General features: G+C 38.4%; 1 protein-coding gene across 1 annotated transcript in view; it reads right to left on the reverse strand.

Annotated features, from left to right (window-relative positions):
• Window positions 1-1,152: 1,152 nt before the first annotated feature.
• Window positions 1,153-17,923, reverse strand: part of PGM5 (phosphoglucomutase 5) — a 69,139-nt gene continuing 52,368 nt past the window's right edge. Inside the window, exons 10-11 of the mRNA XM_085212810.1 lie at window positions 13,835-13,969; window positions 1,153-2,708 (exon numbers count right to left, since the gene is read on the reverse strand). Coding sequence (XP_085068936.1) covers window positions 2,619-2,708; window positions 13,835-13,969 — 225 coding nt within the window. The 3' untranslated portion in view covers window positions 1,153-2,618. The remainder of the gene's footprint in view (window positions 2,709-13,834; window positions 13,970-17,923) is intronic.

Below are 17,923 nucleotides of genomic sequence, written 5' to 3' on the forward strand. Positions count from 1 at the left end.
GAGATCTGAGAGCTGCCTTTCAAGTATCTTAAGGGGATTGCAGGAAAGAAGAGGGAGGACAGACTCTCTATTAGGGTCTGTGGTGATAGGACAAGGGAAAGTAGTTTCAAACTAAAAGGAAAAGATTTAAATTGGATATAAGTAAAAAGGTTTTTTCAGTGAAGATGATGAGGCACTGGAACAGGTTGCCCAAAGAGGTGATGGATGCCCTGTCCCTGGAGACACTCAAGGTCAGACTGGACGGGACTCTAAGCACCTGATCTAGCTGTGGATGTCCCTGTTCATTGCAGGGTCTAGGTAACTTTTAATGGTCCCTTCCAACTTTAACAATTCTATGATTTCATGATTCTTTGATCGTTGTCTTGATGGGCTAGACTGTCCCTCTCAGCCCTAATGATATGTGATCCTGTAATTCTTGTGAGCACTGCTGCCATCCAAGCTGTCTGTGAACACAGTGAGTTTCTCATGCTGCCACTAACACTCTTTTAGAAGGACATCGCTCCAAAGGGAAAATGTAGTAACCATTTGTCTGTGCTAGGAGGCAATTTCCTTGTATTTTATGATTTAGTTCAAACCACACAATGCTGGAGAGCAGATGCAAGTAGTTTGCATAGTAAAAACCATGCTTTCTCCTTGAGACTACTCAAAACAAGCTGCTGTTTCTAATCACATGGGCATTATGCTCTCATTGTTTTCAATAATTCAGTCTCAATTATTGTGCTTTTGTAAACTGCTTAAGTGAGTTGTCAGTCATCATTCCACACTGCTCCAAAATGGGCCTTACAGCTCCTCGTATAGACTATAATTCATCTTAAATCATCACCACAGTTAATATATTGTAAATAGGCAGGTGAGACTATACTCGGTTTCTTTAATACAGTATATAAGTGCATCTATCCTTCTTGGACTATGCTCTCTTTACTTATCTCTCTTCCATTTCGCAAACTTGTTTGCTAATTAGTGACGGATACTGAAAAATATCATGTTCTGAGAGAGAAAATTACTGTCCAAATAAATGCTAGCACAATTGCAGCTGAACAACACAGGAACCTTACAATTTCCAGACTTGATAAAACTGTGAACCAACAATAGCAGCAGAGGGGTCCCATCCCTGAGTGCCTCATCTGTTTACAGTCAATCACGAAGACAGTGTAACTGTATGAAAAGCAGTTTTATTAGGAAGCTTGAAAGTGCAGTGTCTTGCCAACAAGACTGAAATATAGCATTTCTCTTTATTGTGTACTTAGTGTCATAGAATTTATTTGACAGAAGTGTTCAAAGAAATCAAAAACAATTTCTTTTGCTGCAATGTTATATAAATTGCATTAGATTTGACAGCCACAATGAAATGAAACACACTGCAAAAAGACAGGTGGAACAAAGCCACCTTAAGAAATCATACAAGTGACCACACTGTTCCCAAGGAAGCAAAGCTTTCAAACAAGTCACATGCATAAAGTCTTTGAGTTCTTATGCAGCGCACAGTATTGTAGCTAGAACTGCAGTATCATTTCATAAGCAGAAAAATGCTGATGTCTATATCCCCAGATGTCCTTCTCAGATTTATATCAGGTCATCTCTTCACTCTTGGTACTCCCTAACTTTTTACTTCATGATCCACTCTAAGAAAAGAACTAACAAAAGCTGAGTCCAGCTGCTGAATGATACAAGTTATTTGTATGTAGTTCCTTACTGTTTGTTTACATTTCCTCTTCACTACACACCTCACTAGCACTTTGTGGTAAGTGGAACATGACTATTGCAAAGACTTTAAGAACTTCCATCATAACTTCTTTCTGTAAAATTGCTGAATTTGAAGCAATTGTCTTTCAAACATAATAAGCACCAGCATCATCTTCTGGCATAAGGAATATTGCAAAAGACAGCCAAGATTCTATACCCAACATATTGCTGCAAGGACATAATCAGCTTCTACAGCACAACTGCCTCAAAAAGAGTCAAAAATCAGGAAAATGCAAAGGCACAAGTAGGACTGATATGCTTTAAAAGCAGGGGTAAAAAAATATGGGATGACACTTTCTTTGGAAGCATGTGCAAGTGTGTATACAACACTGCTGCCAGCGTGATTTGTGAGCAACATGAGAGACTGGAGAAGTGATGTCAGATGAGAAAATGTACACTTCACAAAGCTTAGCACAGAGCCCTTAGGCCCCAGACATGTTCTGCATACGTCTGTGTAAACCAACCAAAAGGATACAAGGATCCCAAACATGTCTTTGCATGTTGTTTACAGCTTCTCCCCCTCTCTCCATAACCAGAATTTCTCAACTATTATCGCAGTATTCAAAAACAAGCAGTTTGCCTTTTCTGTCACAATGCTGGCAACATTTAGGAGCTAAGGCCTTTTTCTGTGGTTATATTGTTATCTGAAATAAAGATATTACAGGTAAAACAAAGAAGTCAATACACTACTGTCTTTGGAGATCAATGTAACTGAATATGCTTGACATGACATTGAATTTTTCATTCCACCTCCCTCTATCCCCAAGAAAAGTTTTTAAACCATACAAGGCACAAACAGCTAACACGTTTCAGCAAAGTCCTGTCTCCTCGTTGCTGTTTCTCTTTTGGCCCTGGTTTAACAATCCTCCACAGCTTCAGGTGATGACAGTGGGTCCCTTTCTCCCCGTCCTCTCATGGATCTGAGATATTTTCAGTGCGATCGCTATAAGAGGACTCAGCACAGCCTGAAGAGGAAGAAATGAAATGAATTACATACAGCAGAAATATCAAGAGACACATTATTTAAATTCCCCTTCTACCATAGTAGTGATTCTGTGTAATAGTAGTAAATCATTAAATAATCATTAAAGTGTTGATGCACTTATACCATGTTGTGTACTTGATCGCAGTGTCGTGCCAAGCAAGTTTTGTGAAGTTTTACATTGATTATACCTACACTATGCTTAAAAGAGAAACCAGTAAATACACCGCAGTAATAATGTCTCAGTGTAACAGGAATAGAGCAGCTCTTGTGAAATCTGCTGTACGAAATAGTTTAGAAATCACCTAGGTAGAATTACTTCTGTTCTCATGAGTGATATACTAACTAGGATAAAAGCAAGAAAACAAGCAAGAAGTCTCGAATTCAGGACTACTGACTGTACTAAGTGGCTCTACATATGAAACTGTTCAGATTGGAGAGTGCAGATAACTGCTAAGATAGAACTATATGAAAACAAAGTAAAAGACGATTTTTCAACTAATAACCTAATTTTCTCCCAGTTAATTATATTATATAGATGATATATAGAAAGATGAACTGACAGAAGATGAGTTTTGTGCAAAAAACTTTATTTTCAGAAAACTATATATTTCACTGCCAAAGTAATATTCTAATTTTCTGATTCTCAAAAGTTATTCTTTTGTCTCAAACTACATTCCAGCTTTAAATCTGTCAAGTTTGAAAAGCAAATCAATGACCCTAAACAGCTTAATTTTACAGATTTCTTTTCAGAAGCTTAATGTAACCAGTTCTTTAAATCCATTTGTCACATAGCAGTTTCTGACAGTATGTGGTATTTGCTTTACCTGTACAAACAGTCAGACTGTTAAACGAAAGTGTGAGGAGACAAAACAACTTTGCAAGCAGAGTCATGAAGCAACATTTTGCATGTCATTGGCAACAAATGGATTGATGATTAATCTAAATTATGTACAAGTGTAAGCAGTCTGATACATCCCTGTTCGAAATGATCCAGATACCAATGAACTGAATGGTTGAAGACAAGCACACTGAAGTAAAATGTGCTTAGCGGAAATTAATATATGGAGTATGGGTTCATGTCATGAGCAAATCTTGCTGAACTAAGTAGTAAAATGTGCCAATTTACAAGGACCGTATCATTCCTTCCATCCCACACCACGGATTAAGGAGAACTGAAAGAAGAGCAAAACATCTGAACTTCCTCTGTCACTCTCCTGAGTGCACTCTGACCTATTTATTCTTAAAAGTACAGGAAAATTTAACAAAAAAAACCTTACTGATCTAGCTTTACTCTGTTGGAAAGACCACACAGTGAGCTGCAAGAATCCACTGATGATAACTTTCTGGTCCAGGTATTGGACAGACTGACCAGAGGCGAAACGTTGCTGGACCTCCTGCTCACCAAGCAGAGGAGATCATTAAAGGTGTTAATGTTGGAGGCAGCCTGGGCTGCAGTGGCCATGCCCTGGTCAAGTTCGTCATCTCAAGGAGTGTGGGCTTAGCGAAGAGTGGTGTCAGGACCCAGAACTTTGGAAGAGCGAACTTCAAGCTGTTCAATGGAGTGTTGGCCAAGATCCCCTGGGATGCTGTCCTTAAAGATGTTGAGGAGTGCTGGCTACTCTTCAAGGATGCCTTTCTGAGAGCACAAGAGCTCTCCATCCCTCTGAATAACGAAGTGGGCAGAGGAGGTAGGAAACCAGCAAGGCTCGGCAAGGACCTGCTGGGCACACTGAGGGCAAAGAAAGGTGCGTACAAGCTCTGGAAACAAGGGTGTGTCATGTGGGAAGAATACAGGGATGCCATCCAGGCTTGCAGACGTGGGATCAGGAAAGCCAAGGCGCAGGCAGAACTGAACTTGGCGAGGGACGTGAAAAACAACAGGAAGACATTCTACAGGTACATTGACCAGAAGAGACAGGCCGAAGCAAGTGCACCTCCTTTGGTAAATGTAAAAGGAGAACTGGCTTCAACAGATGAGGAGAAGGCTGAGGTACTGAGTGAATTCTATGCCTCGGTCTTCACTGGCAGCCAGGATTCCAGTACTTTTCACGTCCCTGAGCCCTGCATCCCTAAACCTCTTGGTGGAGACCGAGATGGTAAATTCCCCCCCACTGTAAGGGCAGAGCAAGTCCGAGACCGCCTCATGAGACTGAACGTGTACAAGTCTATGGGGCAAGATGGTGTGCATCCCAGGGTTCTGAAGGAGCTGGCTGAGGTGGTTGCTGAGCTGCTCTCCATCATATTTGAAAAGTCATGGCTGTCAGGTGAGGTCCCAGATGACTGGAGGAAGGGTCACGTCACTCCCATTTACAAGAAAGGGAGCAAGGAGGACCTGGGGAATTACAGGCCGGTGAGTCTCACCTCTGTGCCTGAAAAGATCATGGAACAGATCAACCTGGACGACATGCTTGGTCGCATGAGGAATGAGCGTGTGATCTGAGACAGCTTCACCAGGGGAAGGTCTGCTTAACTAATCTGGTGGCCTTCTATGATGCAGTGATGGCATTGGTGGACAAGGGAAAGGCGACCAATGTCATTTACCTGGACTTGAGCAAGGCCTTTGACATGGTTCCGCACCACATCCTTATCTCCAAATTGGAGGGATGTGGATTTGATGGGTGGACTGCTCGCTGGATAAGAAACTGGTTGAAAGGCCACAGTCAGAGGGTGGTCATCAATGGTTCTGTATCCAGGTGGAGGCCGGTAACAAGCGGCGTCCCCCAGGGTTAGAAAACAGCAGGACAAGGGGAAATGGTTTTAAGTTGAGGGAGGGAAGATTTAGGTTGGATGGGGCTCTGGGCAACCTAGTCTAGTATTAAGTGGGGAGGTTGGTGGCCCTGCATGTGGCAGGGGGGCTGGAGATTCATGATCCTTGAGGTCCCTTCCAATCCAGGCCATTCTGTGATTCTGTGATTCTGTGATTCATTTCTTAAACAAATGCACACTGAGCAAAAAAAACCACCAGAATAAACAAAGCACTACTCAGTGCTTTCAAGAAAAAACAAAATCAAATCATGTGACACTCATTTACAAAAATATCTTAGCTGCTGTTCTTCAGCCAAATGATTCCAATTACCATTAAAATATTCTGCTGCTTACAATCATACTTGTTAACAGATAAAAACTTATTTTAGTTCTGTCCTCTCATTTGCCTCAACTACACTTTCTTCATCTTGCAGATGTTAAAAAAGAGCATTATTTTTAAAGTGGCAAAAGCAGAACAGAACAACAAGGATGAAGAGACGAAGAGCTGAATATGCCAAATGAAATGTAGGTAAGTTTCACATAATTTGGGCATGCTCATTTTCCATAGGTGTTAAGTTCACATTTCTCATTCCACTCTGTCTCAAAAACAGAGTAGAATGAACTTTTTATCAGTTTTATCAGTGAAAAGAACTTTGCAGAACTTACTTAGGACATGCAAATCCGAAAACACTCAGAGAATGGCAGTAACATCAACAGGACACAAAGCATTCTAGTGAACACAAGTAACTACTATTCTCTTTCAGAGTTCTCACATTTTTGCTCTGTCTTTTCTTACCGTATTTATCTGCATTTTGCATACAGCAACAAGTTCACCAGCATAATTTTGGTCTCTTTCAACTGTAAATGTACCCAAGTGAATGAATAAGGTGTAACACTCAAAACACAGGGTCAGTTATTCATGTACATATTATTTGTAAAACACTGAGCACTAACCCATTTGCTCCCTGTGTTCTGGGACCACAGGGAGGGCAACGGAAAGCTATCTGAACTAGTCACTGAAAGAATGTACTGCTGGGGCACCATCCATCAGCTAAGCCTTTATGTGACTTACGGTATATGGGCATGTAGACAGCTGAATTACTAACAACAAAGATCACCCTTTGGACAATAATTATTTCAGAACAAATATTCTGAAATTATAATGCTACTGATTTCTAAGCAGAGCTGGCATAGTACATATTTCAGCACAATTCACTTTCCTAGAACAACTGTTCAAATTAAAGAGAGATAAACAACTCAGCACAGCATGAAGTTGTCAAAGAAGGATTACAGTTCAATATCTGGAACTCTGCCATGACAGGAGATATGCCAAGTGTTTTCCATCTTTGCATTTTCCCTTTCTAAAAGCTGCAGTCAAATACAAAATACTACCTCTTCAGCTGCTGCTCCTTCATATTTAGTGTCAGTTTAAGTAGTTTTCCAGTTCCTCAAGGTAGTTTTGATAAAAACATACTTGTAGACTGAAGTCACCAAAAGCTATACTTGCTAGGTGGTGTTATTACTGTTTATAAATAAAGATAAGCCTTGAAGATTCAGGCATGACTTCACCTGAGTTAACAAGCAGACAGCACCACACCAGATCTTCTGCAGGGCTAAAGAGCTAAAACACACAGCTCAGCTCAGTGTGCCTGCCCAGTGAATATATTATGACTGTCAGGTCCTGCATTCCAAAAAAGCAGAAGTCTCTGGAAAAGTTTATGCTGCAGTCATTGGTCCTAGAAAATCTTAAGACATGTGGAAAACCTGGTTAATAGTGGAACAACCTGTCTGGGTCTGTAACATTTACAGAACTGGTCACGTTGACTTCATTACAATGATGCAACACATTTGCTGAGGTGAAAAGGGAATTGATATCTCTGCCATCTCACTATCTATGTCTAACTAGTAACTACTGTTTGCAAACTCAAATAAAATGATAGTAAGAGTCAGGAGGACAGCTGTTCTGCCCCGGCAGTGGAAGACAACCTGTACAAGAGATGAGAAATACAAGAGGAAAATGAAAATTGGGTAGTGTTAGGAAATATCTCTTGTTAAAAGATTAATTCTTTTCTAGTATATAGAGTAGTTCAGACTGAAGTTTAGTTAACTCATTTTCTTGACTCATAAAATATTTCATAATTAGTGCCACGATATATTTTTCCAACATTACACAAAAAAAACCCAACTCCTTCTAGTTTCAACTGATTTGAAATCTGTTCACTGGAAGGCTTTTGGCAGATCTGGAAGACAAAGTATCTGAGTAGCATGCATATAATGTATTATACCCTAGTGCAATCAAATAGATATAAATATCCTTATTCCACAAGCCTTCAAAGAAAAACTTATGAATTAAAGTAGTAAAGGTAAGACTTAATATAAACTCTTCAAATCACATATTAATATCCAGCAAGAGCCATGTTAAAAGATCCAGCGTTTCAAAAAATAACAGAGAAACCGTAACTCTAATGAACTGCATTCGTGGTTAGAGGTTGTTAACAGTATTTTGACAGAACCATATAGAAAATTTTAATTTTATCACTATTAAATGATACTGGGGAAAAGGATTTACATGTTATTGATTCCAGTTCCCTGCTCTTGCACAAAGCCATGCTTGCAAGAGAGAAACAATCCCTTCATACAATCTTTACATACATATAATTATATATAACCTTAATTCTTTTATATACATTCCATGGTCCATCCCAAAAAAATTTTCTTTACTGACATTCAAAAGTTCTTTCAGAAATTCAGTTTTGGATAATGAAGACACTTTTGATTCCAATTACATTTTTTTTGGACAAAAGCACACTGAAATAACTCTTGTGTAGTTGCTGCTACTATAGTGATTCTTTAGCTAACAAACATCTAGCAATCTTCAGCAAAAGCCATTCCTTCATTTGTGATTCACTGTATCATACAGATTGAAGGGTCTACAACAACACCTATTCATCTCTAGTGCAATTCAGGTAATGAATAATAAAATATTGTAAACAGAGCTAGTTAGTTCATATGCAGAAAATTCAATTATGCACTACACCACTCCCAGAGTACTTAGCCTGCAACAGCAGTAAAACCATGTGATTGAAGGGAACACCATTTTAATAAACGGAACAATTCAAAACAACTCTGCATAATGAATCATTTCATTTTTGGTCTTTGTACATGAATCTTCATGTCTGAATCTTATCCAAGTTCAATAATGTGTCCAGGTGGCTAGACAAGGGACAAGCAGATAGGAACCATCTGCTGCAATCCATAAATAGGGAATAAGCTGATCTATAAAATGAAGCTATAAAAGAATTGAAAGGTCAAAAAATTCTTGTTTTACTACTTTGGGCCTATTCAACCTAGATTTTCAATCTGTGTTTTGATTTAGCACAGCCAATAGTTCTTTTAAATTTATACAAAGATCAATTTCTAAGCATAGAGTCTGACTTCACACAGAAGTTTGTTGTTTGTTATAAAGCAATAAACTTCCTGAAATTGCTCGCCAGATGCCTGCTTGGATGCTAGAAGGCATCCAATATATCATTTTTTAAGAATGTCTTCCAAGCTATCTAGAAAGCAACTTTCTCAGTAATACACAGTGATGAGATGCATCACCAACAATAAGAAGCAGCAACAGTTTGCCTCTCCCTTCTTAAGAGGAATGTTCCAGTTTTAGGAAAGAGCTGGGCATCGTTTCAAATACTTTGTTTAAGCCTGCATAGAAGCAGATAGCAACACCGCTACACACTGTGATTTAAAACTGCTTACAGCAATAACATACTTGGCATAGGACGTGACAGTCATTTATCATTAATCACTCCTCATTAGGAAGAACTGAATTAGTCATGGAAAGACAGTAAATACCCTTAAACTCCCAGGTTATCATAAGCTGCTTCTGCCCATTTCTTTCAATTGACTATAGAATAGTTAGTAGTCACTGCTATTCACATTTATCAGTGGCCTTGGACTTCTAGTTATTAGCATATTTTACTACTTTCTCTTGGATTTTAATGTTGTTGACCAATTGGCTAGCTGGCTATAATTTATGCGTTCTAGCTGTAAAGTATTAATCAAATAATTATATGTAGATGCTACTAAAATAAGATACTAAGATTTGAGAGACCCTTCTATTCATTAATAGCTACCATCCGGCCCACATACAAATTGGAAGAAAAGTTCCTTAAGAGTCTTTTTTCTCTCTACTTATAAGACTACTTTTACAGAAAGACTTAGGATGGAAAATAAACAATTACAGACCTGAAAATCAGCTTTTCCTCTATGATCCATGCAGATATACATAGAACTGATGTACAATAAGGTATGAAGAGAGCCTCACTTAAGCACTACTCATTTCAATGGCTCCATGGTGACAAAATTAAGGGCATAAGTTTGAGGAACCCCCATAGTACTTAGAAGTGCATTAGGTTTTCTGTTGGCTATCAAATCAAAATAGGTCCTACAACTAGCTCTCTCCAAGCAGTTGATCCCTGATGATACAGAGAATAGTTACGTATCTTTGTTCAGATTGTTTTCTGGACAAGTATTGCTTATAATCCACTCCAGCTTCTTTAGCAACAATCACTGATTCACTGTGCATTTGGATGACAGATATTACAAATGATGAACAGCCACAGTGAAGGAAAAACAAAGGCAAGTAAGCAACGCTAAGACTGACTAGTTATATATAATGCATAAGTAACCACAAGGAAATGCTGTAACGTGACAAGCATTTCTGTTTATTGCTACTGATTCTATACACAGAGTAGGATAACTGTAGTCTGTTCCAATTCCAAATCCAAATTCCATCAACTCACATACAATATAAGGTAGTTAGCTATAGTCCTTGCCTTTACAAGAATAAACACAAAGAAAAGAATATAAAAGTTTTTTAAGAACAGCCTTCTGACATTTCACATACACAATTTTACACTTGGCTGAAGAAGTAACAATACCAAGTTGTTATAAAAATTAAGCAAATACTTTGTTGATTTTATGGCAGAATTCATATCCCACTTCATAATAAGAATTGATGAAAAGTTAACAGAAGAGCTTTCTTTCTCTTTGGAGGTTTTCCCAAACTCCCAATATTTGATTCAAAAAGTTATAAAGAAAAACAACTCAACCAGGATGGTGCAGCTCTACTGAACATAGATGATTTCATCCCTACTCAGAGAACAACTTATGCTCCTTATGGGAATAGTTTCAGCCACACTCTGCATCTGAAGGGCATCTGTGAAGATCAATTTACAAAAACAAGAAGAATAAATTTGTGCTTGAGTTTGACAGATAATTGGCTGGTGGTAAGATCAGATAACCAAGACAAACTGAGACTCAAACACTAGAATCACATGAGGGCAAAACACAAAAAAATCACAGAGGTTTCAGTTTGAAAAACCTCCTAACTCCACTGCCATTCAATAGACACAGCTGATTCTAAATACAGGGACTATGGATACAGCCCAGAACATTAACACAAACCTGAAAATGACTGATGGAACACGAAGCTTGATTTCTATCCCTGTTCTTTCAATTTAAGAATTTCTTCATTCCTTTATAGATTCTTGAAGATTTTGATTAATTTGCTTCTTTGTTGTAGTAAAACAAAAACTGAATAGTTATGCTTATCCGCAGAAGTAGAATAAAATGGTATTGTTATCAGGTAGAAATGGGCAATGCAAAAGCACTCCAAACTGTCTATGTAAACAATCAAAAGAAGGTACTTAAAAAGGTGGTCCAGTATGCAGAAGGAACTAAGTGTTGAGCGTCTTAGCATCAAATAATTTTCTTCTGTTTTATGATACAGAAAGTATACCATAAACATGGGATAGCCACTAGTTCCATGGACTTGTGACAGTCCAGGTGGAGTAGCAGGTCTCTAACTGTTCCCACCTGAATGCCGGTGAGGGATCTGGAGCACACGCTTTATGAGGGAACTGGGATTGTTTAGTCTGGAGAAGAGGAGGCTCAGAAGAGACCCTAGTGCTTTCCACAGCTACCGGAAAGGAGGCTGTGGTGAGATGGGGGTCAGTCTCTTCTCTCATGTAACTAGCAATAGGACTAGAGGGAATGACCTCAAGTTGTTCCAGGGGAGGTTCGGGTTGAATATTAGGAAAAATATCTTCTCTAAAAGAGTGGTCAGGCACTGGAATGGGCTGCCCAGGGAGGTGGTGGAGTCACTGCCCCTGGAGGTGTTTAAGAAACATTTAGAATGTTATACTGAGGGACATGGTTTAGTGGGGAAATACTGGTGATATCTGGTGGTTGGGCTAGATGATCTTAGAGGTCTTTCCAACCTTAGTGATTCTATGATACTTCAAGAAAGAGTGAAGAAAATGAATATATCATATCTGAAGAAAATCAGGTAGCAAAATTTCTGGAATGTCTGATAGATAGTTGTTTAGTAGCATAGAAGAAACTCATTAAATCTATGGTAGAAATATAGCAAAAAAAGCAATGTATGGTTCAAAAGGATTTCATGTTCAGAGAAACTTTGCATTTGCACTGCAGTCATAAATACTGCCATTCAGGGCCCAGCTCCATGATACTGTAAAGAGGTAAGCATAAAAGACCCAGAAATTGTACCCAGATTCAATGAATAGTCGAGATCAACAGGCAAGCTCATGGCAATGGGGAAGGTCCAAGGTCAAACAAGGGAGTCAGTGCACAATTTGGGTCCAGTGAGTGGCAAGGAGGTCCACAGTTTCAAAAACAGAGTTTTAAATTCTTGCAAGCTAAATGCTTACTACTCTTCCATGAGAAATACTTAGTCCTCTTTTGTTTATTTCACAACATGACAGTGTTTCAGTGGAACTAATCTGAGAGGTCGAACTGCAATTTGTATTATAAATTGTTTTAGGTGTCTGCTAGATTTCACTGAAATCTGCTCTCAAACTTTTATTTTCCTAGGAAGGAGTCTGTTTATGATGTGAGATAATTCTCAGATAGCTGCAAGTCTTTCCCTTACAAGGAATCCCTACTCAGGCATCCGTAATTCCTAACTGTGCTTGCACTGAGAAGCCTTCACTAAATGATCCCCAGAAAATGTGCCCCAAAATTTACTGATTTTTAAAATACTGTTCTATAAAAAAACTGAGTGGAAAAAAAAAAAAGATAAATATTTTCCCAGCATTCAGGCATCTCAGGCCTTGACATTCCTGTTTTGTGACATATTACACAAATATGTACTAAAGCTGCTAGTCCTACCTCAAAAAGTGAACAGTCCCACAAAAAAACATCCACAGTAAACAGAGGTCAAAGCATTGCGTGCAGGAACTCATAAAATTAACCTTCAGCTTCTACTGCAAAAGAAATTCCCCTAATGTCCCAAGGTTCTAAGATTCACACAGCAACAGCTAAAGAAGAACTGAAACTTTTGTTAGTTATGCACATACAAAAATGAAAGAAGTCTATGTAAGAGTCTGGCTGGCAGAGAGGGGAACAGAACAAAAGCATCAGTGACTGAACAGAGACTGTCAAGAGGCAGCAAGGGCTGGCTGGCTCTTCTCTCAGTGCCCGGCAATTCTCCTGGAGCTAGTCTCCTTGTGCCAGGAACAGTAATATAACTGACAGAACAGGGGTCTTGCCATTCAGGGCCCAGCTCCATGATACTGTAAAGAGGTAAGCATAAAAGACCCAGAAATTGTACCCAGATTCAATGAATAGTCGAGATCAACAGGCAAGCTCATGGCAATGGGGAAGGTCCAAGGTCAAACAGGGGAGTCAGTGCACAATTTGGGTCCAGTGAGTGGCAAGGAGGTCCACAGTGACCAGAAAGGGTTGAGGCCAATGAGTAAAGCCAATATATCCTCCAAATTTAAGGCAACTATAGATGATATTGTCTTTCTGGCATTTGACTTAACCACTAATATCTGTGATTTGAACAAAAAATTGGCTTTCTCAGGGTGTGGTGGTTTTCTTCAGTTGCCTAGACTGACTGACTGAATCAATGTCTGAATACACACATATTTCTTTTCTCTTTATTCTTCGACCTTCTGCTTCAGTGCTCCTCATTGAGTTGATGATCTTCATTGAACTGATGATACAGATTTCCAAAATATCCACTTACGGTTTGAATATGCATCACTACAACTATTGGAAACTCTTCAGTTTCTCACTGTATCCTTGATATTTCCTTTCTGTGATCAAGAAGCAGCTTTCCCAAACCAAACATAGTAGGCCTGCTAATGCTTCCTGACTACTTAGCAGTTTTAGTATAATACTCAGAACATTCTACCTTTCGCACTTGGTTAAAAAACAAAAACAAAAACAACGCATGTGGTGTTCAGGCTTCTACAGGCATCTACTGGAGTCTGATTTTAAGACAACTGCAAACAGTTTATTCTTGCAGGTTTTCTTACAATGTTATTACATTACCTGTGGTTCCTTATTGTGTTGGCTAGGATCCTTCTCATAACTCTCTGCATAGATCCGGAGAGTAGCTCTCACATGGCTAGAAGCGCTCATTCTAAAGATGAGCCTGGAAGCATCTGAAAAAATAATCCGCAGCCCCTATGGGAGAAGAAGGAGTATCATACATTAAGGTGGCAATACCTCTTATACATCACAGTTTTCACTGCTCTAAAATAAAACAAGAAAGGAAGAACCATAAGGATACAATCTCACTTTAACTTTGGACAACTCATTTATTACTTTTTTCCATCTCAAGATCAGAAACAATCTGTGTTTTCACTCCCACTCCTCTAACCAAGGGCTTTTTTACTGCTGTTTTTAGTTTCTTTCACTGATTTGTTCTTGTTCTGTGTGGCAGAGCAAAAAATCACTAGTCAGTGAGATATTTATAAGATCAACAAAGAATGGGAAACAGCTATAGAAACAAAAGACAGTTAGTAATGCTAAAAATGTCAGCATCAGTTCCCTCACCGACCATGCATTAAGACTTGATTACAAGGATTTCAACAAAAGTCTGTAGTACAGTCTAGGAGCCCAACATGTGTTGTTAATTTTAAGCATGTCTCTTAATGTGACATTCTTCACTGTGTAAAGATTTTAAAAGATTTATTATTAATTAAGTAGGAATTTACTTCAGCTTCCATCTCTTTTTATTACCCTCCCTGCTTTCACACTGTATATATGCACACATCCTTCCACAGACCATGTACTGGATCCATAGTGAACAGTCTCTCTGTACAGGGATGACATAAGTTAAGAAGAAGGGCAGACAGGTAGATTTGTTCCCATTAAAAAAAAGGACTAACCTGAACAGTTAAAGAGTTGCAGTGTTTTCATTATCTACCAGTTTTGCACTAACATGTTCTTGTTTCCTTTCTGTAAATGTTATCCCTAGGCTAAATGTTACCTCTGTTCTGCCAGTGAACTTCTATTTTCCATTTTAGTTCTGCTATTGGCAAATGAGTGCATAAACTGAGATCATTGCTAATTTTGTTGAAGTTCCAGTAAAGCATTTAAAAACGGGAGAATTAAAGAGAGAAGTATTTTATTCTTCCATCTTTATCAGCAGCCTGAGAAGACACTGCTGTTAGGAATACTGTGCTCCCCAAAATAAAATAAAAGTGCAAAAAGCCTTTGTTTGCTCAGGTATATGTCAAAGTATCTTCAACAGTGTCTGGATGGTATTGTCTTTCAACACAAAGAAATACGCAACAGGAAAACATAGCATATGAGTAAAAGGCTGAGTCAGATGGCCTAAGACATATTATTCATTTATTGCTTTGGTTGGACATAAAAGTGTGTGTGACGCAAATGCATCTCACTGAATTCCTCCATGAGGAAAAAATGGCATCTATTGATATTCAGCAACGCTTGCCGAATATTTATGGAGACCAAACAGTGGATGTGAGCAGAGAGAGGCAGCAGGTGGTGCATTTCAGCAATGGTGACCGTGACATGAAACACAGGCCACATTTAAATGGCCATGCAGATTTTTACAGGCACAGCATGCAGCCTCCTGCTCATCACTGGCAGAAATGCACAGCTAATGGTGGTGACTGTGTTTAAAAATGGTGTTTTATAACCGGGACTTTGCTCTATCAAATAGTGTTATTATGTGCTTTGTATTTGTTGTAACTTCCATGGAAATAAATAGCAGGCATTATTTTCCTGCACATTAATTTAAACACAAACACAATGGTAACATAAATTCATCTAGTATTTTCAACACAAAAAGCATGTGTAATAATCAGAAATACTTTATATTCAGCAGAATAAGCTTCAGAGCCTTTTTTTCTAATGTTTGCTATTAAGCCAACTTATTAATGATGGTTCGTATGATGTTAGTGGGAGTTCTGCCATCAATGGAATTTCAGCTTGGACAGCAAGAAGTATATAGTCACTTTGTTATGAACAAGGAGTTGTCTCTTGCTGATTGCTAATTACTTCTAACTTTACGACAGCAAAATGAAAAAAATATAGTTCTAGGTATAGTTTGTTTTGAATACTTGTTGAACCTACAATCAGGAGCTCAAAATAAGTAACATTCATGTCAAGCAGCTTGAAGTGGGAAGGAAGGAAGCCTAACATACTTGCACAAAATTAAACCACAAACATAAAGAGCATGTGAATGTTTTCCTACCTAATGGCTACATGGACATTTTGCATGTCCCTGCTAGGTCAAGCTACCTCCATAATGATAAAACTAGCAAATCCACTTGAACACTCTAACACTCTTCTACATATTCTGTGTATCTGGCAAGAATAACAACTGTACATTGTTGCTTCTCTCAGAACCTCAGTACTGTCTCACCACTCCTTAAACTATGGTCTTTGGGACAAAAAAGGTTTAGAAACACTCCCCATAACTCTATCCTTCATGACGCTATTTTTTTCCACCAAACTAAAGCATCTGTAGCCACTTTGATGCTACAGTTTATAGTACTTGAGATTTTACCTAGCATACAGACACACAACCTGCATTCAGTTTACTATTTCTGAGATTATTTTCACATTTCTCAGGAGTAAATGATTGACAGTACTAGTTTTTACACAAGAGAGATGTCAGTTGATAATAGTCTATAAGACTAGAATTTCTGCCATACAAAGGTATTTTTCAAAAGGGAATTATAGAGATGTAGTGACTGTACTCATGAAAAACAACTACCTCTGGAGTGCCAGGGAGAAATTATGTGCTAAGAAAACAGCGGCCTTCAGAGTTGGACTGTCAAAATCAGCTTTTGTGTCACTCCTGCACCTGGAGCTAGAGCATAAGTCATTTTTGGCACGGAACTCAACAGCAAAGACCTGTCTTTTGACTCTCCACTGAAAACAGCGATTTCAAAACTAGCAACGCTTTTTACTCTGGAAGGCAACAGAATTTAATGAGAACTATTATGTATTTACATTTCTTAACATTTTCTGAAACTTATACCACAAAGCTGTAGGTTACACTTGTTAAAACCAGTTAAAAGAGGAAAAACAGCCAAAAACACTGTTCCCAAGTAACTATGAAGAAACATTACCTGTCAAATAACCTACAGGTCTGCATTTAGGTGAAGACAAAGTCAAAGAGTTTATCCCTGTTCACTACTACACAGTTTAACATATTAAATATTCCTTTTTAGCATTTTTTAGCTTTTGTGATCACTGTTGTCAAAGCAAGTTGGTGAAATTGAGAACAACCTACTTACTGTTTGACATGATGGCATTTTCTCACCTGAGATAAACTCAATTTAAAGCCACATACTTGCTATTTGTTATATAAAAAATGTCAGCTCTGTGAAAGTGCACAGAACAGAATTTTATGTGCAGAATTAATAAACTGACTTGAGGAAAAAACAAAGAACAACAAACTGGAAAGTCCACAGTGCAGAAAAAGTTCCAGTTTTAATAAAATGGGGCACTCTATTTGTCACAAACATGTTTTATTATGGAAACTGGTAACTCTTTTTTCCAAAAGGAAGCAAATGAAAACCTTCAGTACAGCTCTGACAATGGATATCTGCAGATACTTATATTAGGCAAATCAGGCCTGCTGATGGACATTAATTAGCCGTGTGGAAATTTTGAAACAAAATTACCTTGTCACTGGTTAACCCATTGGCTTTGAAGCCATTGCGACAAAGAGAGAGCTTCACAAGGATTTCTCTACTTTTGCATTATAATCCAGTTAAACAGTTTACTGATATAAAAAAAGTCACTTAAGATTTTGAAAACCATTATTAAATGGTAGAGTATAACACCAGCAGAAAATCTAGCTTAGCAGCAGTATATCCAACAGACACATACATTAGAAGCATGCAGAATAGCTACCTTTCTTCAAAATACTGCAGTTATCGTAATTTTTATTTGCTCATCTGTGGACCCTAGAACACCACCGGGGCATAGGAGGCTATTCTGACTATTCTGACAAGAAATATGCTATTGTTGACATGGGACTAAAATATCATTCTGAACAGAGAATAATTTTTTCCTCATCTCTGGAGGGTCATATGAAATAACTTTCAGAACAGCTCCCCAAAAAACATGAGACTACACGCAGAGAATTTTACG

Source organism: Meleagris gallopavo, chromosome Z, assembly GCF_905368555.1.
Source record: "Meleagris gallopavo chromosome Z, MGAL_WU_HG_1.1, whole genome shotgun sequence".
In the NCBI taxonomy this organism is placed as follows: Eukaryota; Metazoa; Chordata; class Aves; order Galliformes; family Phasianidae; genus Meleagris; species Meleagris gallopavo.